The 27,544-nt window shown below is 47.6% G+C and overlaps 1 protein-coding gene across 1 annotated transcript in view; it reads left to right on the top strand.

Annotated features, from left to right (window-relative positions):
- The window catches only part of STK10 (serine/threonine kinase 10), a 76,952-nt gene that overhangs the window by 18,103 nt on the left and 31,305 nt on the right, over positions 1-27,544 (top strand). The window contains exon 2 of the mRNA XM_065409352.1: positions 3,310-3,474. Within this exon, the coding sequence (XP_065265424.1) occupies positions 3,310-3,474 (165 nt within the window). The remainder of the gene's footprint in view (positions 1-3,309; positions 3,475-27,544) is intronic.

Below are 27,544 nucleotides of genomic sequence, written 5' to 3' on the forward strand. Positions count from 1 at the left end.
AAATTATTTCTGGGGCCTTGGGAAGAGCAAAGTAATATGAAAAACAATGCTGCAAACATTCCCAGATGGATGTTCAAGCAGCCTGCTGCTGGCACGGCATGGCTGCGAACAGAGGAACCACCCTGTCAATAACCTCCTTAGAGAGCAGCAGTGTGTATGTGGCTTCAGTTACTAAAATGCATCCACTGCTCAGACCCTTTCCTCATTATAAGTAACAGTCGGCATGGATTTGTCAAAAACAAATTGTGTAAAACCAACCTGATAGCCTTCTTTGACAGGCTAACAAGCCTTGTGGATGGGGGGAAGCGGTAGATGTGGTATATCTTGACTTTAGTAAGGCTTTTGATACTGTCTCGCATGACCTTCTCATAAACAAACTAGGGAAATACAACCTAGATGGAGCTACTATAAGGTGGGTGCAGAACTGGTTGGGAAAATCGTTCCCAGAGTAGTCATCAGTGGTTCACAGTCATGCTGGAAGGGCATAACGAGTGGGGTCCTGCAGGGATCAGTTCTGGGTCTGGTTCTGTTCAATATCTTCATCAATGATTTAGATAAAGGCATAGAGAGTACACTCAAAGTTTTGAGGACGATACCAAGCTGGGAGGGGTTGCAAATGCTTTGGAGTTTAGGATTAAAATTCAAAATGATCTGGACAAACTGGAGAAATGGTCTGAAGTAAATAGGATGAAATTCAATAAGGACAAATGCAAAGTACTCCATTTAGGAAGGAATAATCAGTTGCACACATCAAAATGGGAAATGACTGCCTAGGAAGCAGGGCCGGCTCCAGGGTTTTTGCCGCCCCAAGTGGTGGGGGGAAGCCGCGATCACGATCGGTGGCAGCTCCATCGCGCCGCTTCATTCTTCGGCGGCAGGTCCTTCCCTCTGAGACGGACTAAGGGACCTGCCGCCGAATTGCCGACGAAGAGCCGAACGTGCCGCCCCTCTTCATTAGCTGCCCCAGGCACCTGCTTGCTGCTCTGGTGCCTGGAGCCGGCCCTGCTAGGAAGGAGTACTGCGGAAAGGGATCTGGGGGTCACAGTGGATCACAAGCTAAATGAGAGTCAACAGTGTAACGCTGTTGCAAAAAAAGCAAACATCATTCTGGGATGTATTCGTAGGAGTGTTGTAAGCAAGACATGAGAAGTAATTCTGCTTTACTCCGCGCCGATTAGGCCTCAACTGGAGTATTGTGTCCAGTTCTGGGCGCCACATTTCAGGAAAGATGTGAACAAATTGGAGTAAGTACAGAGAAGAGCAACAAAAATGATTAAAGGTCTAAAAACATGACTTATGAGGGAAGATTGGAAAAATTAGGTTTGTTTAGTCAGAAGAAGAGAAGACTGAGGGTATGTCTACACTTACCCGCTGGTTCGGCGGCAAGCAATCGATCCCGGAAGTGCTCGCTGTCGACGCCGGTACTCCAGCTCGGCGAGAGGAGTACGCGGCATCGACGGGGGAGCCTGCCTGCTGCGTCTGGACCGCGGTAAGTTCGAACTAAGGTACGTCGACTTCAGCTACGTTATTCACGTAGCTGAAGTTCCGTATCTTAGTTTGATTTGGGGGGTTAGTGTAGACCAGGCCTGAGAGGGGACATGATAATAGTTTTCAAGTACATAAAAGGTTGTTACAAGGAGGAGGGAGAAAAATTGTTCTTCTTAACCTCTGAGGATAGCACAAGAAGCAATGGGCTTAAATTGCAGCAAGGGCGGTTTAGATTGGACATTAGGAAAAACTTCCTAACTGTCAGAGTGGTTAAGCACTGGAATAAATTGCCTAGGGAGGTTGTGGAATCTCCATCATTGGGGATTTTTAAGAGCAGGTTGGACAAATACCTTTCAGGGATGGTCTAGATAATACTTAGTCCTGCCTTGAGTTCAAGGGACTGGACTAGATGACCTCTCAAGGTCCCTTCCAGTTCTATGATTATTGTCTTCATAGAAAACAGACTGTTCAGCACATTGATTTTAAATAGCTCTTTGGGGACCCGATATGGAAGTGGTCACTCCCGTTTCCTCAGCCCCTCCTCCTTTAAAGCTGAAGTTGATCGTATAATCACTTGCATTTGGACAAAGGTACAGATCTGTCTCAACACACCCCTGAACTGTGTGTAGTTTGGGGATTATACCTTAGTCCCTAGGCAGTATTGCGTTGGGGGCAGGGTAGTTCAGATCACAGATGCTGGTGTGATGGAGGCTGATGCTTTGTGTGGAAAGAGAAGACCATACTGCCCATTTGCATATGTTGGCATTTCCCCTCACTGGTAGCATGCAGTATAATGGATGCAAGTGTCAATTAGAGCTTGTTTCTCTTGACTGAGAGTGACAAGGTGGGTGAGGTAATATCTTTTATTGGACCAACTTCTGTTGGTGAGAGACATGCTTGCAATCTGAGTGTCATTTCTGGCTGCTTCAGTTACTCTGCACGCTGATCTGATTTAAGAAGTAGGGAGGGAAGGAGAACCAGGGGAGGAACACTTCAGCTGATGTGGTTCAGCTTGAGATAAACAAAGCTGTTGCTAGTATATCTGGCCCTTATCATTGGTTAAATAAGCCCTCTGGAGGATGTGGGCAAGGGAGTATATCTCATGTCTTCCCCAACTTGATCTAAGGCTTCCAGAAGTTCCATGGCAACAAAGATCAATAAAACATAAGGTGCTAGCTTGTCAAGGAAAGTTAGATTTAACTTCTGCTGCGGCTTTGCCCTGTTTTCACCACCACCACCACCAAACAGCTACCTGAGGGCCCCATCTCCATTATGCACAGCTACACTGGCAAATGCTAAGCATGTATAGGGGGCAGGGGGAAATTCCAAGGCTGGAGCTGGTTCAGAGCTATACAGCAGGAGGCTTTGCTTTGTAACTGTTTATGGTCTGAGCGTTTTCAGAGATGCTGAGCACTGCAGTTCCCGCCAAAACCAAGGGGATTTGTGGATCCCGTAGGACTTTTGAAAATCAGGCCATTACATCTTATGCTATAGGGCAGTCTTAGCTTCCAACTCCTTCACGGTAACATTGATGGGGTCTGTCTCTTGACTTCTTGAAAAGCATCTTCCCTCCTGCAGTGAAGTGGCGGTGACGAAGAAACTGGAGAAAGATTTTTGGGGATTTTTGTCACCTTACATCAGTAATCCTATCCCTGGGTCTGTGTAGCAAAGCTGCATCTGCACATTCTCCCCACTTTTATAGCAGGCACTTCCTAAAGGATTTGAGGGTGAGAACTGGGAGAATGGAGACTGGGTTAACACCAAAGCCTCATCTTGTTTTTTCCTTAGGTCCATGTACTTACTGTAGGTTTTACATTACAGGCCAAGAATAAGGAGACAGGGGCATTAGCTGCTGCAAAAGTCATCGAGGCTAAGAGTGACGAGGAACTGGAGGATTATATGGTGGAGATTGAAATCTTGGCGACCTGTGATCACCCATACATTGTTAAGCTCCTGGGAGCATTTTATCATGACAGCAAACTGTGGGTAAGAGGTTGTTACTGCATGCCATCCCCTCTTTTGTACATTCTTCATTCTCTCCATGCTGTGCTGGGAAGGCAAAACACACTGGCTCATGGCAAAGCAACCTCCGTAGAGCCTCTGACATTCTGAACATCTCTGGGAGTTGCGAGCAAGGCACAAAGTGTGCACTAGACACTTCTCGTAGTCACCGGGTCTCCCTCCTTCTTCTCATTGGACGAGCTGCTTAGGAACAACCCAGACAAGCTCCCGAGACTCTCTCCTTAGGAAAAACACTGCAGTGGTTGTATGTTCTGTCCATTCACAAGTGCTCATGTAGGGCAAGAGCCTCGTTTTCCTGTTGGAGATTACAAAAAGGTTTAAAAGCCCATTTTCTCCCTGCGCGCCCCCCCCCCCCCCAATTCTCCACCCAGCCCCTCTTATCATGGAACCTGATTTAAGAGGAATCTGGACAGGTTTCTAAACGGCATGAGTCATTATTGCAGTTTAGGCTTCTGTGGTACACTAGGAACTGATGCTAAGAACTTAGCTCCAGGAAATGTGGAAAGCCCTCACCTGGAATGAGCCTCCTTGCATATATGCTTAAATCTTTTGGGCATTCTGTTGCTGTAACATAAAATGCAATCAAACTGGTTACTTCAGTGGCCAGTTACTGTAAAACTGGAAGAACAGCTCCATAATGGTACACTCCCGCCCTCCCCCCCCCCCCCCTTCTCTGTCAACATACACTACTTAGTAATCATTCCCCTTGTGTTAGAGGAAAACCCTCTGATATTCAGCGTGCGGCTGCAGGGAGGGTAGAAGGGGTTGTGGTGCTAGAGAAGGATTCCCCTTTCCCTGCTGGATTCATACTGTGTTGTACGTGTCAGTGAGGATGCCTGTATGGGGCTCCAGAAATTGGGATGTATGTAGATCTTTCACCAATGTATTCTGTTCCCTCTCTGTTCACATCTGCCAGTACAGCTGCCCCTTCTTGCAACTATATCTGGGTGGCCCTAGAAGCCTTCACAGCTATAATGTCAAACCATAAGCATGCAAGATGCTGTGTTCCCGAGCAATCTTAATGCCCTTCCCCTCAAGCATCTTCACAGCCTCCCAGCAGATTCCTGAAGACTCTCTATTCATAGATTATAGGCCAGAAGGGACCACTCTGATCTAGTCTGACCTCCTGGTAGCACAAGCCATGTGACTTCCATGAATTAATTCCTGTTTGAACTAGAGCATGTCTTTGAGGAAAAACATCCAATCTTGATTTAAAAATTGCCCATAACAGAAAATCCACCACGACCCTTGGAAAGTTGTTCCAGTGATTAATTACCCTCACTGTTAAACTTAAACTAGTGGCTTCTGAATTCTGAATGTGGGACTCTGCTAGCTGGTAAGGTCACTGGCATCTGAGAGATGAAATGCTAAAGCCAGGGTCTCTTGCTTCACGTTAGACTGTGTGCTAGGATGCAGCCCAGACGGAAGCCTGTCGTGCCAGCATGTATCAGTGTCCTTTCTGAGAAGCGCACTAACGCTCTCCCTGTCTCCTGTGGCTTGCCATAAATCAAGGTTAAATGTGCAGCATTTGAGCTCTTAAATGTGAGCCTCAAACCCTCCTTTTCATGAGCACTGCAACTCTGAAGGGAAGACGGCTTGCATGTTGGCTTGAGAACTAGCATTCAGATGGCAACTGATCTTCGTTTTAAGTGTCATCGTTTATTTTGATGCTTGAATGCAAGGTTCAAGCATCAAAATAAATCTCTAACCTTCCAGCAAAGTGAAAGGCAAACATCCTCGTGAGGGAATTCAGGGAGTCCACTGACACTGTGACTTTTCCAGAAATCAAAAAGTCAAACAAATCGACAAGCTCAGGATTAGAGACCAGACTTGTCTTACTCTATACCAGTGGTTTTCAAACTGCGGGTCGCGACCCAGTAGTAGGTCGCGGAATGTAAGGCACTGGGTTGCGGCAGCTCTGGTCAGCACTGCTGATCGGGCCGTTAAAAGTCCCATCAGCCATGCTGCCTGGCTAAGGCAGGCTAGTCCCTACCTGTTCTGACACCGCAATGCGCCCCGGAAGTGTCCAGCAGCAGGGCTGGCTCCTAGGCTGCCCGAGCCCTGGCTCTGCACACCGGCCAATGGGAGCTGGGGGGCGGTGCCTGCAGGCAAGAGCTGTGCGGAGCTGCTTGTGCGCCTCCGCCTAGGAGCTGGACCTGCTGCTGGCTGCTTCCGGGGCACAGCGCAGTTCGCGGTGCCAGGACGGGCGGAAAGCCTGCCTCTGCACTCCAGCTGCGCCGCTGACCGGGAGCCGCCCAAGGTAAACCCACGCCCCAATCCCCAGCCCATTCCTGCACCCCAAACCCCTCATCCCTGGCCCCACCCGAGACCCTGCACCCCCAGCCCAGAGCCCTGACCCCCTGCCCCAGCCCTGGGCCCCCCAAACCCAGAGCCCTCATCTGCACCCCCACCCCAGGGCCTGCCCCCCAGCCCTGAGCCCCTCCCACATCCCAAACCCCTCATCCCCAGCTCTGTTGGGTCGTGGGCATCAACAATTTTCTTCAACTGGGTCTCCAGAAAAAAAGTTTGAAAACCACTGCTCTGTCCTTTCCCCACTCCATTTCTACCTCCTTCAGCTTCCCCTCACTTTAACTAGTCAGCCTGATTTATTTATTGGCCTCTGTTTTCTAAAACATCAGCTTGTTCTTCCCACCTCCTCCCTCCGTAGGAAGCTTTCCTTCCTTCCTGTAGGAAATTCTGCCTTTCCCCTTTGCTCTGCTTTTCTCTGCAAAGCACTGAGTAATGTGTCATTGTCTGCTGACCTACTAAAATTAAACAGTCCTTTAGAAACTAATGAAACAAGATACCCCGGTATCAAAACCTCCCATGAGGGGAAATCTTCTTGTACCTCAGTCCATTGTTAGGTGGCTAGTGTTCTATTTTTGGTTATTTGCAAGTGGCATTTGTCTTTCACCATTTATGCTGTTCATTTAAATACTCCTGTGTTTCACTGGGCTTGTAGGAAGTAAACAGGCCAGGCAGTTCCACCCTTAGTTACATCTATCTACACTGCAGCTAGGAGGTGTAGTTCCCTGCTTGGATAGACATGTGCCAGCTCTGATTCAGCTAGTTACCAAAAATAGTTGTGTGGTCGCTGCTCAGGCTAGTTGCCTGAGTACAAACCCACCCAAGAGCCTAGCCTCCGTCAACAACATTTCCAAGATTCTCTTGCAACAAATACAAGGCTGCAGCTTTTGGGTTGCAAACGTTGCAGGGGAATGTTTGCATCCAAATGGGGGTGGGTTTATTTTGTTGTTTTAAGAACATAAATTTCTGTTAAATAGAATGGTGTAAAAACTTTTTCTCCTGAAGGTGTTCAGAAGCCAGAGAGGCAGAACCTACGGCGTTTTTGGCTCAGACGGTCAGCAAAGCCCTGTTGGAACACTCCAGCGGAAGGAAATCTGAGTGCTGTGCCCTATCAGCAGTGCAGTGGGGTTCCCCAGAGTTCTGAGAGTGGCATGAAGGAGTGCCCCAAGTGTAGAGGCGTTGCAGGGCTTTGCCCGGCCAGTGGTCATGACTTACTCAGCCTCCCTGTCGGTGGCACGTTCCTCTCCCAGTATCTTATTGCCAGGGACGGCTCCAGGCACCAGCTTCTCAAGCAGGTGCTTGGGGCGGCCGCTCCGGAGAGGGGCGGCAGGTCCAGGTATTCGGTGGCAATTCGGCGGACGGTCCCTCACTCCGCCTGGGAGTGAAGGACCTCCCGCCGAATTGCCGCCGCAGATCGCGATCGCGGCTTTTTTTAGATCGCGATCGCGGCTTTTTTTAGATCGCGATCGCGGCTTTTTTTTTTTTTTTTTTTTTGGTTTTGGCTGCTTGGGGCGGCCAAAACCCTGGAGCCGGCCCTGCTTATTGCTGTGTAATGCTGACCGACCCTGGTTGTCGGTGGGCGGGATCGAATCTGGGACCTCTGGAGCTTAGTGCATGAGCCTCTACCACAGGAGCTACTGGCTGTTAGCTAAGGCTGTAGAGCAGACTCATTTTATCTCTGTCTCGAAGGTGTGTGGGTTACAGCTGCAGCCTGCGTAACACGGACACTGAAGTCTCAATAGACTGAAGTCCATGTTCCAGTGCTGGCCCCAGTATTGAGACGTTAACTGAGCTGATAGAGCAAGTGCTCCTGAATTAATAAAGAAAAGATGTGAAGAAACCTGGATTCAGCAGCATCCGCTTTTAGCGTTGCTGTGAGCTCCAGTCACTGCCCTCGCAGTTCCCATGTTTGGGGGTCAGGGTTTTACCTCATTTTTGGTAGGCAGCTACGTGCGGTGTTTGTGGAGCTAACTTCTGCACGGGGGAAAGTGTATAAAATGCTCCCGACCCTGAAGTAGGATCATTTAAACTAAATATTAACCCTTATTTTGGTCCCTGGCAACCCCTGAGCTATATAAAGTTGAGTGAAAAGAAGCCCCTGCATTCTGGAGTGTGAGAGTGAAAGCCCGCTGCAGGCCACAGGTGTAAACAGTGCTGAGTTTGGACACTCCATGAACTTTATGGGATGGAGTTGTCCTCATTACAACATTCTGCGCTGAGGAATTTTAAGTTGTAATACATCACCATGATGCTGTGCTCCATGCACCGTGCCAATAGTTACTGACTCACTTCACTTTCTTCTGCTCTGGGCAAGGGCTAAGCAAGCTTGTGCTACTTATAAACAGCCCCAAGAAGCTCCCAGAATTGCAATGTTGCCAACTCTCATGATTTTTATCGCGAGCCTGGCGATATTTGGTGTGCGTTTCTTAAAGCCCAGCTGTTGGAATTGGGGCACTAAACGAGGGTGGAGACCCTCATGCAAATAAAAGCAAGTTTATAGCCCTTGTGGGTGGGGAGCAAAGCTTGCAAACGTGACCTGAGTGCAGCCTATGGGCTCAGGAACCTGAAGGCAATCCCCCACCACCGCCACCACCTGCCCCCAATATCTATTATTAAAAATAATCTCAACTCTTTGGGGCCTGGGCCTCATGGTTTTTGAATGCTTGGGGTTGGCACTACTGAACTTTCTCTTCTTGGGGAGAGAATATAGTAGCTGTTGGATGCACTGTCTTCCTCATTGCTTATTGACTTCTAGGCCTTGGGTACACTGGCGCTGTACAGCGCTGCAACTTGCTGCGCTCAGGGGTGTGAAAACGCCCCCCCCCGAGCGCAGCGAGTGCAGCGCTGTAAAGCGCCAGTGTAATCAGAGCCTGCAGTGCTGCACTCTCGCTCGCAGCGCTGCAAGCTACTCACCTCGGAGAGGTGGAGTACATGCAGCGCTGCGAGAGCGCTCTCGCAGCGCTGGCGGCGCGACTACACGCGCTTCACAGCGCTGCCGTGGCAGCGCTGTGAATTCCCAAGTGTAGCCGAGGCCTTAGATACTGCACATGTTAGGAGCTGTAGAAATGCTTCGAGCAAATAAGGAATGGCCCTGGGCCAGAGGAGCTTGCAGTCTCCTACTTTCAAATGTCTCCATCTGTTTAAGTGTGTGTTCTCTTGGGGGTGGGGGCGGAACTTCTCTTGGACTGACGTTTTCTCCACCAGCCTTTATTCTGAGCACCTGACTTTTGACCTCCAGAGAGGGAGTTTGGCTTACAGCTTGACAGTCTGTTTTAACAGTAACAAATGTATCCCTTTTGCATCCTGTATAGAAAAGTGCTGTGAACGTAATACAGAATTAGAACCTCTCAGTGTGAAATCCTGGGCCAGTTGAAGTCGGTGGGAGTTTTTCCATTGTTTTTCAATAAAACCAGGCAAGAAACCCGTAGGTTTCTTGGACCATTCTATAGAATGGATAGAGGATCATTCATATCTCTCTGCTATGGAATTTTACAGGTGGGTTGAAAAACCTAAGTTAAATCAATAGATTTTTAGGGTAATTTGTATATAACCCTATTGCTTTAACCCCCATTAATGTCTACAAAGCTCTTCCATAAGGTGTGAGGTTCTAATTGAAGTAAGCTGTGGGTGGGATACTTTTACTGCTTTGCTATAAACTGTGGTTATGTAACTAAAACCCTATTGTCATGTAAATAGGCTTTTTCCTGAGACCAAAGCTAAAACCTCATGCTGCCCTAGCTTGGTAATTTACCTTTGCCAGAGCACATCTGTAGGCCATCAGAGTTTATTTCGCTAATGGCTTGGCTTAGTTGCTCAGTTTATGGAATTGGCCTAGTTTGCTTGCTCTGTATGTGTAAATACCTAACTGAAGTAGATTCCGTTACCTTGCAAGTATTTCACTTCCACCACGAAAACCCTTTGAATTTTCAGTGGGCAGAGAAACATGTTTGTTTTGATTATTGTGCATATTGCATGGACATTGTGTGGGCTTCCTGAATTCCGGTCGTATGTAACTATCCATATGGCACTATCACATGTCCCATGTCCACGGGAATATATCATGTCCCTGTCTTTGCATTCCAGATCTGATTGGGCGGGAAAAAGGGAAAGAACATTGGGCTACACTCTGTTGAAGCCATCCAAGGGGGCAGTGAGGTTGGGGAGGGACAGTGTGGGCAAAAATAAGACTAATGTAACTAGAGAGGAGAACTGAAGTCCTGGATATGAAATTAACCTTTTCACACTAGTATGTCCTGTTGCATCCATTTCTAGTGATGGCCTTTGCTCTGGGAACACCCAGCTTCAAAGATCCTTATCAAAAGCAAATGGCACCAAGATGGTGCATTCAGCAGGTTTCTGTTCCCTTTCTCTGTACCAGTTCATACCAAGCATTCTTGAAAATCCTGCATCATCATAAAAAGTTCTTTACCTGTTGCCCTAGGGTACTGAGTCCTGTGAGGTGTTGGGTGGCTTTTAACTACTTTTAACTGGAAATAATGTTTTTTGTGTGTTTTTTTTTTTTTTGTTTTTTAAAGCTGACACTGAAGTATCAGATTTACTATGTTAAGTCCAGCTGTAACAACTTTAAATACCAGGGAAATATTATCCCTTATACAGTAAGCTTGAGCCATAGAAAGGTGTATTAATCAGATACCATGTGTACAAGATACTTTCCCAGGATGTTTTTTTCCCCAGAGTCCTTTCCCCTGGAGATTAATACTGTTTTGTTTTAATGTTTAACATCTTACTTAGCAGGATTCACTAGCTGCTCTATTTGTTCCTAAATACTTACCGATGCCCTAGAACTCAGATGTGACTGCTACATGATCCAGTTAATCTCTGCCTGGCTGTTGTGCGTTAGCACATCCTCGGCTTGTGGGGGATGCTTGTTTGGACTCTGACATCCAGGTAGTTCACTCTGAGGACTGGAACAGGCTCCTGCAGATTGCTTAAATGAGTGATTGGCTTTTTGCTCAGTGTGAAATTGCCAGGACCTGGGGGCTTATCCTCAGCTGGTGTTGAAATCAGTGGAGCCATGACAATTTATACTAGCTGAGGATCTGCTCCTTGTATTTTGCTACCGCAGGCTCACTGTTCCACTGAGTCTTCTAATGCTTGTTACTACACCTGGTATATGACCAGAACGTCATACATTCCAAGGTATTGACAAACTTAAAGTTACAGGTGCAGCAGGAATATTTATCTTTGAGGTGGGGTGCTTCTGCCTTATCTAGGTCATCTAGTGAATGTCAGTTTTTATTGTACCCGAGAGACATGTTTGTTTGTTTTTTATGAACTCACACAGGAAAATGATAAAAGACAAAAACACGCTATGCCCTGTGGGTGAACACTTTTCACAAAGCGATCCCTCTCTCTGATCTGTCAGTCCTCAAAGGAAACCTGCAAAACGCTTTCAGAAGACTAGCCTGGGAACTTAATTTCATTACCCATAAATATGAGGGCGCTATAGATGGAATGGAGGTAAATCCTATCTCGCCATGTTACTCCCTACGTGCGCCATCACTGATTTTATTAAATGAAATGCCAAGAACATAAAATTTGCACATAAATTGATATTAATGAAGGTACTTGATATTAATGAAGGGGACGATACAATGACTCAAAACCAAACTGAGAGCCCATCCTGCGATGAGTGATAAATTGCAGCTTTGATCTTACAGCATTCCTCTCTGGACTTGAAGATTTCTTTTTTCTTTTTTTTAAAAGTGCTTTTACAAAGCCCTGAGAGCCATGGAAATGTTTCCATTGACTTAAAAATATTCCATAAAAACAATTAAGAAATGCAAATAAACATTTTCCCTGCTGTGTTTCCAACCCAAGCATCCTAGCACTGTGATCACTTAGGAGAATCTAAGGCCTTGGCTACACTTGCGAGTTACAGTGCAATAAAGGAGCCCTGGGCGCCCTAGCTCACTCCCCCTCCACACTGCAAGGCACGTAGAGCGCTCTGACTCCGCGGCTACAGCACTGTGGTACTCCACCTCGGCGAGTGGAATAACGTTTGCTGCGGCGCCAGTGTGGACGAGGTGTTGCATTACTACGCTCTGATCAGCTTCCGGAAACGTCCTATAATCCCCTTAAATCAAGTGGCCACTCTTGTCATTGTTTTGAATCACTGTAGGAATGCGGATATGCCCTTTGAAAGCTCCGTTTCTGACAGCCGGGAATGCTGTGTGTGTGTGTGTGAGAGAGAGAGAGAGAAGCGGGGGGGAGGAAGGGGTCTGCTGCTGTCTGAACTTACAAGACAGCATGCTGACATGCTCTCAGCCCCCCCAAAAACCCACTCTCTCTCCCCCCACATACACACAACACACTCCCTGTCACACTCCACCCCACCCCCCACATTTGAAAAGCACGTTCCAGTCACTTGCATGCTGGGATAGCTGCCCATAATGCACCACTCCCAATGCCGCTGCAAGTGCCGCAAATGTGGCCATGCCAGTGCGCAAGCAGCTGTCAGTGTGGACAGATTGCAGTGCTTTCCCTACTGCGCTCTCCGAAGGCGGGTTTAACTCTCAGCGCTCTACATCTGCAAGTGTAGCCATGCCCTAAGTCAAAGCTGACTAGAAACAGAAGGGAAACCGACTAGTGGCTCTCCACTGTGAAATGCTGATAGATATGTGCAAAAAGTGAATAGCCAGTATCCTAACGAAGTAACATTTTAAAAATTCAGTTGTAATCTATAGTGTCAGTAAAATGTCAGGAAACGTGTGCTTGATGTAATTCAGCTTATCATCTTAAACTGTGATTCCTTTAAAAACACACCTACACCCATCACCTTCCAGGCACAAACATTGGACTAGTCAAATTGGTGAACCTTAACTGAAATTGACAGGCTCCTCCTGAATGTTTAGCTATTAAATCTTTAGTCCTCCTCCCGTCAGGCAAAAGCCCGAGTGAAGGGGCCTTTAAACCATTCCTTGGGCCAGCCAACTCAAGCCATATCCGATCAGTGTGGGGAGCAAATTCCAGTTGAGAACCCTCCAACAGCAAAGGCTTTGTCCCAGGTGTTCAGACCAGGCATGTTAGCCCAGCTATTAGGGCACAACAAAGGGGGAGAGGTGGTTTCTCATTATCAATCTGCCTCTGGTCTGCATGAAGCAACCGGATAAGTACCACAGCAGCAAACTCTGCAGTTGGGTACTTAAAGGCCAGAGCACAATCTCAAAGGCACTAATTACTGGGATTGGCCACTCAGATGGAAGGGGGAGACTCATGAATTACCAGTCAGGCTTTGCATTTATCCTCCCTGTGATGACCCTAATACAAAGTGGAGTCATGCAGCTTTGTTCCTTTGAAAACAGGATACTGCAGTTCTCGTGCCCCTGGTGTGAAGTGACATAAGTAACCCATCCCTTCACAAAGATGGCAGCTCCCAGTAGCCATAGGTGTGCTCCATGCCTGACTCCAGAGCAGTGATTGGAATCTGTTGCCTGCTTGTATTTTTGAAATGTTCTTCCCATGGGGACGCTGAGTAATGAGACTAATCAAACTGACAGGTCAGAAAGTGGAAACGCCAATGGGCCGGAAGTTAAACTTCCTGTGATGTCCAAAGAAACTAACTCTGGCTTACCAGGGCAATGGACTTGTCTTTGCCTTTTGCATCCATTTGATTAAATCGGAAGTGTTTCAACCTGTGTTGTGCTTGGTTTTGAACTCAAATGGGAATGTCCCTCCCCAGCTCTCAGTCATTAGTTCAAGGAAGTGTTTTGCTACTTCAGAGTGCGAGTCTGACTCAGAGGAGTACCTGGGATACGGATCTGTGCGTTAGTGGCTTGCACAGCTAAAAGGACTTTTTTTTTTTTTTTTTTAATCCCGACAATGCAAAGAAGGGAGCTTTCCCTGGTTACTAAACCAGGTGGCTGGGCACAGACTGGCACTTGTGCTCAGATACTCAAAATAGCTTTTTAAACCTTTATTTATTTAAGGGGATATGTTTGTGGAAGGTGCCTTTTGAGGTTAACGGTCTGTCTGCACCCAAGAGCAGCAATGCAAGGTGCTGCCAATGCCTCTCTCTGCCAGTGTGTTTCAGCGCCCCCTTTAGGGCCCACCTTGCACTGCAGCGGGGAGGAGGATTGGTTATTTGTATTTGTGATAGCACCTAGAGACCCCAGCCTCCTTGTGCTAGGCATTGTGCAGATGTATAATAGAGATGGCCTTTGCCATGAAGAGCTTAGTCTAAGGGCATGTCTACACTACAATCTAAGTTGACCTATGTTAGGTCGACTTACAGCCACAGCAGTAATTACTTTGGTGGCTGATGCCCACACTACCCTCCTTCTGTCGCTGGTGCACGTGCTCACCAGGAGCACTTCCACCAACTGGAGAGAGGCAGTGTGAGGGGCTGAGAGCCTGGGCTCTCAGCTCTGCACAGCCGCTGTGCCCCCGCCTCCCTCCTCCCCCCCCCCCCCCCCCGGGAGCTCAGCTGCTTCCCAGCTCTCGGTCCCTGCTGGGAAGGCGGGGGTGGGGGGGAACCACCCGAGGCTTCTTACCTCTGGCGGGGAGATCTGCACCTGAAGTCCCATTGCTGCCATACTCCCAGTGGAGAGCAGGGAGCTCAGAGGGCAGCCCAAGCCGGGAGCCTGGGAGACAGCTCGGAGCATAGGCCCAGCTGGGGAGAGGGCTTTCTTGTCAATTTCACGGCTCTAGCCAGCAGCCAATGTAAGGAATACAGCGTCAACACAGACACTGCGTTGCCCTAACTACACTGACATAAGCCCTACGCCTCTCGTGGAGGTGGAGTTATGTGGGTGTAGTAGGGCACGTATATTGGCGGGAGCAAGGCTGTAGTGTAGACATAGTTAGGTCTGCACTTATGTCGACCTAACTCTGTAGTGTAGACCAAGCCTAAGACTGCAGCTCAGCCGGTGGATACAGCAGACGGGAACACAAGGTAATGATGAGACTGCTGTGATAGCATCGTTCACAGCATCACTTTATGACTGGGACAACAAATTTATTTGGAGGGTACCTTCATGTGCTGATGACTGTGGGCTGCTGCTAGCCTGGAGTATGTTTGAAGTGGTTACTTAGCAGTGAAAAGACTGTTACCAAGCTCCATTCCAGTCCCTCAGGGACTTTGCATTTCAACATACATCCAACATGGGAATGTTAGCAGTTGAATGAGAGGCAGTGCGGTCTAGTGGATATGGCACCAAACTGGGAATCAGGAGAGATGGGTTCCATTCCTGGCTCTGCCGTTGGGCAAGTCACTTCCCCTTGCCATGCCTCAGTTTCCCCATCTGTGAAAATGCAGATAATGATGCTAACCACCTTTGTAAACCACCTTGAGATCTACAGATGAAAAGTACTATATAAGAGTTAATCATACCACCACCACTACTAATCGTCTTCATGCTTCATTATAGATGAAGCTTTCCGTTGTGAAGTCCAAAAAGATGTGTGGTGGTTTTTGTTTGTTTGGACCTGTCGTCTTGCTGCCTCTTCCCCTGCTGATGGGGATTGATCTTTTTTTATTCCAAATATTTCGCCTTGGAGGTTATTTTGTTCTGGGAAAATGATCTATTATACTTCAAGTCCCTGGTAAATAGTGCCCTTTTCTTGTAAAGACTATTGGCAAGCTTGTAGCTGCCTGTCTTACAGAGAGCTAATTATTTCATTTCCACCTACAGAATATTTGCCATGTCAGACAAGCTGTTGACATTTGGGTTTTTACTGTATTAGCAATGAGGGTTTTGCTATTATTTTATGGAGTAATCAGAGATCTCTAGTGTGCACGAGGGCCTGTTGCTGCCTAGGAGGGAGAGTGCAGCTGATGGGGTGGAGTGGATGCTGATTGTTCGTTGGCCCTTAGTGCACTTCTGTGTGGGTGTGACGCTGACCTTGCAGAATTCTATGAAATAGAGTTTATGAAAGACTCTCTCAACCTCCGGGCCATTTGGAGCGGATCCTGCGGGGGCACGGGGCTATGTAGGCAAATTCATAGACGTTAAGTCCAAAAAGGAGCATTATGGTCATTTAGTCTGACTTCCTGCATAAAACAGGTCATACATTCTTGCTCAGGAACTTACTGGTGAGCTACAGCATCTCTCTTAGAAGGACATTCAGTCTTGATGTTAAATGTGCCAGACGGTTCACCAACAGCTCACAAGCATCAAGTGGGCCAAATTCAGAGCCTGAAGGCAGTGGAACTGGCACCCCTCTCTTCCAGCATGTATTAGGAAAGCAGCTAACAGGAGGGCACCGATAAAGGTGCCAAGCTAAGTAGGTGTAGGAATGTGTTCTTCTATCTTTCATTCGCCTTCTGATGGGAGTTTAACCCTTGGACTTTAGATTCTTTTATTGAGAAAAGGAATGTGGATTAAGGTACCAGGGATATCCCCTGGACTTTGTAACAAAATCGAAACTGACTTTCACTGATCAGTACAATGCTTGTGATTAAAAATAAACAAAACAAAAAAAAAACCAACCCAGAGTGGATTTAGTCAAATTTGAGGCCAGTTTATATGAGCAGTAGTTAATAAAACCAAAACCCGACAACTTTGTATTCTATACTCTCGTATGTTCCTGAAGAAGATAGTCCAGGTGTTTGGGGAAAAAGAGGGAAGTTAACTGTGGGATGTAACTTGTAGCAGTGTGAAGCAGACTAGCTTTCAGTCAGCGTGCAGAGGGAAAAGATGTTCTCTTACGTTATTAATAGTTCTTCTAAGGAGGGTGAGTTTGTGGCAAATGGAGTGTCTCCTCTTACGGTTGGCAGAACTGCCCAGCTTCATAGTTCTGCATCAAACCTTGGTCATGCATCTGCCACAACAGTTCTCAAACTGTGGGTCGCAACCTCATTTTAATGCAGTCGCCAGGGCTGGCGTTAGACTTGCTGGGGCCCAGGGCTGAAGCTGGGGCCCAGGGCTGAAGCTGAAGCCCAAGGGCTTCAGCCCTGGGCAACAGGGCTCGGGCTTTGACTTCAGACCTGGGCAGTGGGGCTCAGATTACAGGCCTCTGGCCTGAGGCTGAAGCCCTTTGGCTTTGGCCCTCCCACCCAAGTGGCAGGGATCGGGATGGCTCAGGCTTTGGTCCCCACTCCTGGGGTCATATAGTAATTATTGTTGTCAGAAGGGGGTCGCAGTGCAATGAAGTTTGAGAACCACTGCCCTGCCAGATAGGCCAAGGGGAGGGCAGGCTGTCTGCTTCCTTTAGTCTGCTTGTTCTGTATCATCATGTGAATATTACTTTTGCCCTCTCATTTTATCAATGGCAAGTACTTTCTTTCCACAGAAGTTTAAACTTCTGCACCCCCCTGCCCCATCATGAAATGCTGCCCAATAAAATGTGTGTGTGTGTGTGTGTGTGCGCGCGCACACATACCTGCTATAGAATATGGAGAGAGGGAGAGGCCTGATCTATGTAAAATAGAGCTTTGGGAGGCCACGAGCAAGGTGGTAACAGACTTCCAGGTACAGTAGACCTGGATTTTCGATGAGACTGAATCGGCTTTTTCTGCTTCTTACTGCACAAAAAGCTGGAGAAAGGGGAATACCTCTATTGATGGCTCATTCTAATATATGATCCGCTGCTGATCTTATCTAGCAACGCTATGTTCTAGCAAGACTCAGCCAGGGCCAAGCCTCTTGAAACTGATAACTGCGGTCGGATGCTGCCTGTTTTGTTTACTTTTGACACAGAAGAATGTCAGGCTTTGCTAATCTTCAACTGGTTTGTAATGTTCAGGCTGTAGCCCAGGTCATACTAGGGAGTCTGCATTACGGAAGTAGCTTGCTGTCAAAGTCCTACAGGGATGTTCAGCAATGGGAACGGAAGAAGCACATTGCAACAGTACATCAGCTCCAATGAACAGAGCTGGTCTTCACCTACTTTGATGTACAAGCTTGGAAGAAGCAGTGTGGTCCCATGGGTAGGGCACTAGGCTAGATCTTAGGAGCCCTGGATTCTGTTTCCAGGTCTGCCAACAATCTGCTGAGCGGCCTTGGGCAAGTCCCTATTTTTCTGTTTCCTCCTCATCTTGTGTTTTGTCTCATCTGTTTAGACTGGGGTGGCCAAGCCGCGGCTCCCGAGCTGCATGTGTCTCTTTTGCAGTTAAAGTGTGGCCCATGGAGCCCCCTCATCTCCCCCCATTCTCCGCCTACCAGACTGGGGGCAGCTCGGGGCTTCTGCCTTGCGGTGGGGTGGTGGAGGTAGGGGCCTCTGCCCAGCAGGGAGGGAGGTCTAGGGGCTTCAACCCCTAGCCCCACCACTTCCGCCTCTAGCCCCACCACCCTGCCGCAAAGCGGGAGCTTCGGGCCCTGGCAGGCGTGCCGGCTCTCAAACTTCTGAAGATTATTGTATGCGGCTCAGAGGATCCGTGAGTTTGGCCATTCCTGGTTTAGACTGTGAGCTCTGGGGCAGCAAATGTCCCTTTCTGCATTTTGTACACGACCTAGGATAATATGGCCCTGATCTGGGTTGAGGCCTTTAATGCTACCGTAATACAAATACGTGAAGTGCTGTCTATGCTTTTCACCCTTCTGTCCTCCGCAGACCTTGCTTTCTTGGGTGCAAAGTAACTGTGGATTCTCCCAGGGTTGCTGCAGCCACTTTTGAGTCTTAGTTAAACCTGGTGTGCTAAAATAAGCCCAGAGAGCTGGAGTTTACCAACCCAGTAAGACTGTTCTCTTTCCTCTTTGTGGATGGTGGATTTTTTACATTGCTTATCCTGTTCTGGCATCAAAACCACAAATCCATAGGAAGAAACTTCCCTGAAATGTTGTGTATATTTAATCTGTTCATTCAAGTCCAGAGTGTCCTAGAGATGGCCTGACTCTCCTTGATTGGAGACCAACCTGTTTCCCATCACTCCAGTGCCTCCCAGCCTCTGCCAATGGATGTTGAAAGAGCATCATGGATGGGTTAAGGAAAGTTGCTAATCTGTGTCTGTGCATGGTCTAGAGGGGAGAGTTAGTACTATGTCCCCTCGGGGAGCAGCCTGCTGGAGACTGGTCTGCCTCTGAACCACACCTTCCGCCTCTGCCAACACGAATACCTCAAGAGTCACTTTGTTAAAGTGGTGAAAGGATGCCAGCATTTTCTGTGTAAAGAGCTTGCCAGGAAACATGATCCTTTCCTGGGCTGGGTGCTACGAAGGGAGATTCTATCCTGCACCTAAGGCAGGAAATGTTTTCAGTGGGTTGGGATAGTTCACATAGAGGATACTGTTCTAAAGGTGAATTCCTCCAGCTTCATGTATAGCTGGGGAGAGTGGGAGGGGAATATGTGCTGCACCCAGAGTATGTCAGGGACACTGGTCTGAAATGTTTGCATTGCAGGGTGACTGGGCGGAGGGGAGAAGGAATGGACCAAAGGCCATGGCTCTTTTTAACAGAGGAAGGGTGGTGCCAGGTTTGCAGCTGAAATCTTTTGCACTTGCTTTCTCTTTCTCCGCAGTTTAACTGCAGTGCCAAAGAGCTCCAGTCCCCTTTTGAGATATAGATGGGGACTTGTTTAAAGGGATTGAATGGATTTTATCACCTTGAACCTTTCTTTCTTTCTTTCTTTCTTTCTTTCTTTCTTTCTTTCTTTCTTTCTTTCTTTCTTTCTTTCTTTCTTTCTTTCTTTCTTTCTTTCTTTCTTTCTTTCTTTCTTTCTTTCTTTCTTTCTTTCTTTCTTTCTTTCTTTCTTTCTTTCTTTCTTTCTTTCTTTCTTTCTTTCTTTCTTTCTTTCTTTCTTTCTTTCTTTCTTTCTAGCGGGGTGACTTTCTGTTAATCACAGACGATGCAATCAGTTAGAGGAACTGGGTTGTTAGAAATGAAAATGGAAAGACTTCACCCATGATGGGGATGATTATTACCAAGGCAACCAACCGGGTGTTACCTAATGCAAGTGCGCTGTTGAAATTTCATCAACAGAACATGACTGGTGGTTTTCACCCAAACTGACACTGCTTAAGAGTGTTTTCTTAGCCGGTATATTATTAGCCCTTCTGCTTTCCATCTCCTTACAGTGGAAGGAGGGCGTGGACTGTCTCTTTACCATTAAAGCAGACCCTGCCCTCATGTGGCTTAGAGGTTGCAGTCAGAAAAGTGACGCCACATAACATTGGTCTTGTGGAGTTTCTTGTCTCTTGTTTTTCAGAACATGTTCTCAGTTTTGTAAGTGGAAATGTTCTCACCGCCAACCCTGCAAATGCAGCCTGGACTCTGAGAGTCAAGCTGGGTTCTTTCCTCCCACAATATCATTACTGTAATAAGGGATTACAGACATTACTGAGGACTCTGTGCTTTCAGTGGGCTGCCTGGGTATAATTCTTTACTAAATTGTGTTAATCAGCTTGATGTACACGAGGAGGGGAATCTCGTTCTCACTCAGTGTTGCTGGCTCTGCCTTGCTAATGAGTGTAAAGGGGTGAAGATGTTAGTGGCTGATGTTGGCAGAGGATGCTGACACATGCACCCAGGAAGTTGCTTTTCCAAGCAGAACTGTACTTTGTATCTCAACGCTTGAAAGCTCCAAGGCCCCACTTTTCTGAATTTGTTCACGGGAAGAATCTCTCCTGAGCAACAGAACAGGAAGAGGATGTTCTGTCAGCGTCATTCCTGACACTTAGTGGAATCCAAAAGACTTTTTTTATTTAGTAGATGGAAATCCCTGTTGACCATTTTCCTGATTCCCCCACCATGCTCTCTCTAATCTAGGGCTCAATTATCTGTTCTCCCCTGTGATACCAGAAGCTTTTGAGGTAGTCTGGGCCCCCTTATCTTGGACTCCCGAGAGAACCCCATCTACCTTTTTGTCCTGCCGTAAAGCATATGTGCTGAATCGGGATTCCTTATTCAGGCTTGACTAACTCAGCACTGCATAATAGAAGTCTGTGAATCACAGGGCTTGCTGCTATTTGCTGTGTTGCTTCTGCTTTTCCAGTAAGTGGGTGTGATTATATGCCAGGAAACCTCAGCTCTTGTTGAGATCTACAAAACTGAACACGTTTTGCTACTAATGCACCTCAGTACCATGTGCTCCTGACTCTTTCCTACTCCTTCCCCCTCCCCTCTTCAAATCAGCTCTACTTCAGTGAACTGTGCAGGCAGGGCCGGCTCCAGCTTTTTTGCCGCCCCAAGCAACGAAGACCAAAAAAAAAAAAGATAAAGCCGCGATCGGCGGCACTTCGGCGGCAGCTCTACCGCGCCGCTTCATTCTTTGGTGGCAATTCAGTGGCCGGTCCTTCCCTCCGAGAGGGACCAAGGGACCCGCCGCCGAATCGCTGCTGAAGACCCAGATGTGCTGCCCCTTTCCATTGGCCGCCCCAAGCACCTGCTTCCTGCATTGGTGCTTGGAGCCGGCCCTGTATGCAGGCGAGAATTATCTTCTCTCTGCTGCTGCGTGGCCACATCTCGTGGCAACTATGCTTCTAAACATGGAAAAACTGAAACTGCTGGTAATGAGTGGTTATTGCAATGCCTGGTACCTAGGAATGCAGACATTGAATCTGACAAGTCTCTGGTTGGTTCAGAATGCATCAGCCTGCTTGGCAATGCAGGTCACTGAGAGTAGAGCCCTGCTCTGAGGGGTGCATGGGTTGCTCATTCAGCACATGGGAGAATTTTGGCCTTCCTGTCGTAGGCAGAGGCCTCCTTGAAAATATTGAATTTATAGGGATAACTTTGGAAAGGGAGAGAGGAGATGGAATACTCTTCTGGGCCGAGGTGGCAGCCACACTGTTGTAGAAATACTGCCCCAGCCTGTAATTAAACAGTCTTGTGGTTTCAAGCAGACTTGGTAAGGGGGTGTAGGTAAACTCCCTGCAGGGCTGGAGAAATAGATCTCTTTATCTCCCTCCTCCCTCCCCACCCCCACACACACACCTGCCAGGATTGTTGCTGCTCAAACAGATGGATCACTCCATCTGGCTGTAAACATCAATGGTTGCTGCTTTTCGAGGCACAACAGGAAATATGGGTGAATGCCTGCCAGGCCGAGATACAGACGCTGAGCTGGAGTTCATGATCACACATACATACGCACACAGTGGCTTTGTCATTACGAGTGTATGTCTCTTCCTCTCCCCCGCCATTCACCATTCCCACTACTCGGTTTCCTTTTGTTTTTTAGTCCAGATCTGCAGTGGCAACATGGTCTCTTAAAGGATGGCTGCTCCAGCATGAAAAATGTTAACACTGGGCCAGGTTGGGGTGGGAGAGGGGAAACTGATGTGGGAACTAGCCTAAAAACAACACATAACTAGCCACTGCTAGTGAGTTAGGTGCAGGCTTAGTGGGAATTCATAGGAAGGGGGAAAGTATATGATTAGTTTAGTCTAATTTCTGTATAGGTGTAAATGAAGCACATACTGCAGCAGATCGGGCAGTACCTAGCTTTAACAGCAGGAGTTTGTAAATGGGACAAAAAACATGGGCCTGACATCTCACCCATCGCCACCAAAGACAGCATCAGTGTGTTTACTTATCAGGCTGTAAACATTCTATACCGGGGTAGTGAATCTGCAGCCAGCAGCACCAGATGATTTTCTGCACTGCACTGTCACATTTCCTGCCTCCCCTCCTCCCCCCCCCCCCCCCACACCCACACCCACCATCAAGTGGTTTCCCCTTTCCCTAGAAATTAACCCTTGGAATGCTGGCACTTTCTAGCCTTCCAGATAAATGAGTTTGATAGTGTCACAGGACTAATGTGAAGGGATGGTGCCCAGAGCACTTTCAGCTTATGTGATGGGGAGATCGTAAGCTTCCCACGTAGGCCTTGCAGTAGTATAGAAAAGAGTGTGGGAGTGCCACACTAAAAGGTTGTTGTGGCACGGAGGCACAGACTTCTCCTGCTTCAAACCCTGCTCCACCTAGCACACACAGCTGCAGGATGCTACTGCTTATTGTTTTTGTTGTAGTCGTATTGTGTGAAAAGCAGCCTGCTGCTAGCGGTAAAGATTAAAAACCTCAGCACAGTTCTGAAGAGGAAGTTACTGCTGTTCAGCCCATGTGGCTGGGGTCGAGGAGAATACATGCCTGGGGGTGTACACAATCCAGCACCCAGGAGTTGTGAACTGCTCAGTAATAAATGTTTCAATGAAGGGAGATGACCTGGAACTTTTAAACACTGCTGTCAATTTGCCTAGCACAGTTTGTACCATCTAATAGCAGCCTTGACACTCCAGGTCAGCGTTGCTGTTAAGAAGCAAGTCTGCTTAATGTTCAGCCACAAAGATAACATCTCTGCAGCATCGTAGGTGGGCAGAAACTGTTCTATTGACTCTGGGTTCCCCACTTGGTCTTGAATGACCACCATGGCTCATCCTTGACCTGGAGATGTCCCTCCTGAGACCACAGGGGTGCTCAGTCCATAGGCTTATGTGACCCTTCATGCCTCTTAGCTGGTCAAAAAGAGGGCTTAATTGAGAGGCTTAATTTATTGATCCAAACAAAGCTGGGTTCGTCGCTCCCCCCCTTCCCCATACAAACTCTTAATCTCTCTCCAGGCCAAACCTATCGAACAACCTCCACTCCCTGTGCTGGGGAACACACGTGTCCATTCCCAGGGAACTTTGGGCAGCTGGAGTGACGACAGACTCTTGTTGCACAAGAACTCCCCCAGATGACACTTCCCGCCTGTGTCAGCTGACTCATTTAATCCGACTTTAATTACAACAACTAGTGATAGTTCAGAGACATCAGCTGCTCCTCACCATGCGAACTCAGTGTATAGACCAAATAATGCAAACTTTTTTAAAAAGAGAGCAGCTACATACCTTAATACCCTGAGTTTAAACACACCCTAGAAAAAACAGTTCTGCTTGTGTGGAATGAGCTCCCTAAACTTGCTACAGGAAGATTGAAGCCATTTATAAAGAAATGTACTTCCTACTCTGTTGGATAATGGAAGGGGCAAACAAGAGAGCTCCGTGAAAGAGAAAGGAAGTTCATCTGAAACCAGAAACCATGCAAGAATCTGATGACTTGCAGGTTTGGGTCTCTTCATTGTAAACCCTTTAGCAGGCTTCCTCTCCTCCCCCAACTTCTTCCATCAAATTTGTTCCACACCCATTCTGCATGGGCAAACACAGTGGCTGGTGGGTGAGAAAAAACACGGTTTACTCTTCATTCTTAGCTGTGACATTGTTTTGGGGAGTGCTTGTCCTTAACTGTGACTTGATGGGAGCAGAACATTTTTCAAATGTTTTTGTGGCAGGGCACCAATGAACTGTAGCTTCTAGTAGAAGCAGTGGTAAATGCAAAAAGCGACACTTGTCCTCTGTGAGTTTTTATTTTTTCAGAGCACTAGAGTGACTTCAGCAAACCCCTAGGAGCCAGAGGCCCTGTATTAAAAATTTGAGTAGCTCCTGGAAATGTGCGAGTACGGGCAAGTTACTGGGTTTTGTGTGCTCATCAGCTTTGCTGGAAAATTGGGTGTGTTCACTTATTGTGGGCTTGGGGAATGAGGATTGTTTTGGCTTCTTTTTTACCAAATCTGAAGAGTCCTTATCGGGCTGTAACCGGAGTGAAAGCCCAGGGGGTCCAGTGCACCATTCCTTCTTTACATACTGAGAGAATTACTTTTTCTGCGAAGGAGCAAATCGGTAACACAGCACGAGCTCTATAATCATTGAGTCAGAAGCACTCCTGACATTAAATGTACACTTTGGAGGGGCGGGGGGTGATGAGCTTCACACTTACCATATGGGAAATGCGTGTCCCTTTCTGCATAAATACAGCTGCTGGCTGGCTGCGCAAAGAGCCAGGGGAGGGACAGGTGCTCTGCGGCGGTTTGAAAAAACTTGGAAGGAGTGTGGATTCTTTGAACTCTCTTAAAATCCCCTTCCTGCTGCTTCGCTGGAGCTTTCCGAGTGCACAGGAGAGGGCGTGGGAGGGCTCTTGCCTGGCAGGGCTCTTGCCTGGCACCAACATGCAACAGTGATCAGATCTCCCACATAAAAGGTGCCCAACTATTGTTGCAAGATTCGGTTGAGTCTGTTCTCCCTTGTGATCATAAAAAGGTGGGTTGTGCCCATGTGCTTGATTCTGGGGGACAAAATTAACCCCTTTGGTGCAGCTCAGGACTTCCCATTAAACTGAAAACTAGATCAGCATTGGGGGTATCTCACTACAACATCCTGCTCAGGTCTGTGCAGTTGGCTGCAACCTATCAACATCTGTAGTGGCTACAAGAGTCTGAAATACTCTCCTTGCTGCGCGAGTGTGTGTAAGTAATTTGGGGGCAAAGGTGGTGGGGGCAAAGCCCCCATCATAGTATCTAGTGCCAGGGCTAGACAAGAGATTGCTTGTTGCACTTTTGGTAAAGAGATCTCTCTAGACCCTCTATTGTATCAGTGGTCCTTGCGATTTCTGGTGAGTCCCTCTGTGATGAAAACGAATACAAACCCAGCACGTAGTTGGGTGCTGCTGCACTTACAGCATACAAAGTGTTAACCAAAGACTGAAGAGTGTAACCCAGCAGATTTGTGACTGCTTTAACAATTTGAGTGAAAAGGAGGGGGAAAAAGCTATTGTTGAGGCTAAATTTCCTCTTCTGGAGCTCAGACCCGTGGATGGGCTCAGCAGGCTTTGCTGAGGAACTTGTTGCATTGAAAAAATTATTATAAACAGGATGTTTGCCAAAGCCCCTCTCCTAACTGCTCATAAGAAAGCCAGCCCAGACTTTGTTGGCTCTGCTGTTGAATGTGAGACTCCTGATTTGAGGGGGGAGGGGGCTGTGCTGGCTAGCCACATCTCCAAAACAACCTTTGTAGTTTTAGGAGGCAGCTTCCTGAGAAGGCTGTGCAATCTGCATCCTAGCAGCATTGGATCCTGTGCTTGCCAAGGATTATAAATAGTGAGTGGCTTCAGAGTAGCAGCAGCCCTGTTAGTCTGTATCCGCAAAAAGAACAGGAGTACTGTGGCACCTTAGAGACTAACACATTTATTTGAACATAAGCTTTCGTGGGCTACTGCTATCGAATAACGTGCTGCCTTCACCGGTTGGCTTCTGCAAGACACCGTTAGGGCTGCAGGTGACTGGACAGTGCATGCTGAATCTTCGGTTTGCAGTCTGTACGAAACCTGTAGGCTTTTGCTTAGGGAGTGGCTAGAATCCTGGTGTATCATGCCTTTTGTAATGCCGCTGTGCCCTGTTGCTGAAGGGTTAAGTGCCAGGCATGTGCTTTGTACCATACAGCATGCACAGTCCCTGTCCTAAAGAGCTTGCACTCTGAAAGATGCCTGAGGGAAGCCAGAGGGCAGGATGAATAGGCAGTGGGTTTTTCTTCTCTCCCTCCCCCCCACCTTTTGAATTATTAAACTCTTCTCTATGGGAAGAAGTGAGGGTGGGTTTGTTTGTTTATTTGTTTGTTTTTTAAGGGACTGGGGAGAGTTAAGGGGCGGGACGTGTCATGGGGAGGGCACGATATCCAGATAGGTCAGCATAGCACAGGGCAGGGAGGAGGAAATGGGAGCAAACAGGGTATTAACATTGGCATCGTTCATGGAGTGAGGTGGTTCCAGGCTACCTGTGATTTGCAGGGTGACATTGACAGAAAAGACAGTACAGTTAGCTAGCTTATCGAAACAGGTGAAAATAGGACTGAGTAAAGGGTTAATCTGTAGCCAAAGTCTTGTAATGAGTTACAGGCATAGTCAGTGTGCAGAAATATGGACTCTTGTCAACAATTCTTTTTACGATTGTCTTAACTTGCCCAGAACCTCATTTAAACCAGACCACCAGAGTGCCTGCCCTGTGGCATGTGAATGACTGAGAGATCATTAACCTTTGTGCTTTAAATCCTGTCTGTGTAATGTCCAAATCCTGCTTTTTGCCACCTTCCTCAACCCTCTCTCATTTCATGGCTTCAAGTTCAAGAGTCATAGTTGCTGCTGACATCCAGGACTGGCTTTCGATGTGGCTTCAGTTTATTAATAGTAATGATGCCTGGGTTTTTATTTTGTGTCAGGCTGGTCCTGAGAGAGAGAGAGTGAGTGTGTGTGTGTGTGTATGCGCGCGCGCACACGCTTTGCAGCACTGCATTCTGTGGGACGACTGTATGGGATAGTGCGTCCAGCGCTAAAAGATGAACTCAGGTCATTGGACTCCATGCATTTGGGACTGTGAGAGTTGGACTGTTTAAACTCAGATTTCAGGGCTGAAAGGAGCACAAATGCTTTCTAGATGTTTAGACCAACCAGCCCCGACCCTTAGTTATTCATTAGCATCTCTGGCCTAGTTGAAAATGCTTTTTTTTTTTTTTTAACCTTCCAGATTCCCATTGTCTGGTTCTCTTCCTCCCCGCCTCTCCACCACTCCCACTCCCACTCCCCTTTCTCTGTGCTCAGCCTGTGTTTCAGATGTATTAACTTTCCTGGCTTTCTCTGCCTTCTCCCCTTCTCATACTGTAAACCAAAATGAGGTTTCGCAAAGGTCAAACACACCAAATATTGATCCAAACAAAGCTGGGTTCGTCTCTCCCTCCCTTCCCCATACAAACTCGTAATCTCTCTCCAGGCCAAACCTATAGAACAACCTCCACTCGCTGTGCTGGGGAACACAAGTGTCCATTCCCAGGGAACTTTGGGGAGCTGGAGTGACACAGGCTCCTGTTGCACAAGAACCCCGCACATGACGCTTCCCTCCTGTGTCAGCTGACTGGCTCTGTGGCACTCCACTCTCTTTCAAGGGTGACTGCATTGGAGGGAGGATGCTTTAGAGTATTTTGACCTTAAAAGCTTCAGCAGGAGGTGTAACCCAGCGGGAGGGTGGTCTG

The sequence above is a fragment of the Emys orbicularis genome, chromosome 8 (assembly GCF_028017835.1).
Source record: "Emys orbicularis isolate rEmyOrb1 chromosome 8, rEmyOrb1.hap1, whole genome shotgun sequence".
Classification (NCBI taxonomy): Eukaryota; Metazoa; Chordata; order Testudines; family Emydidae; genus Emys; species Emys orbicularis.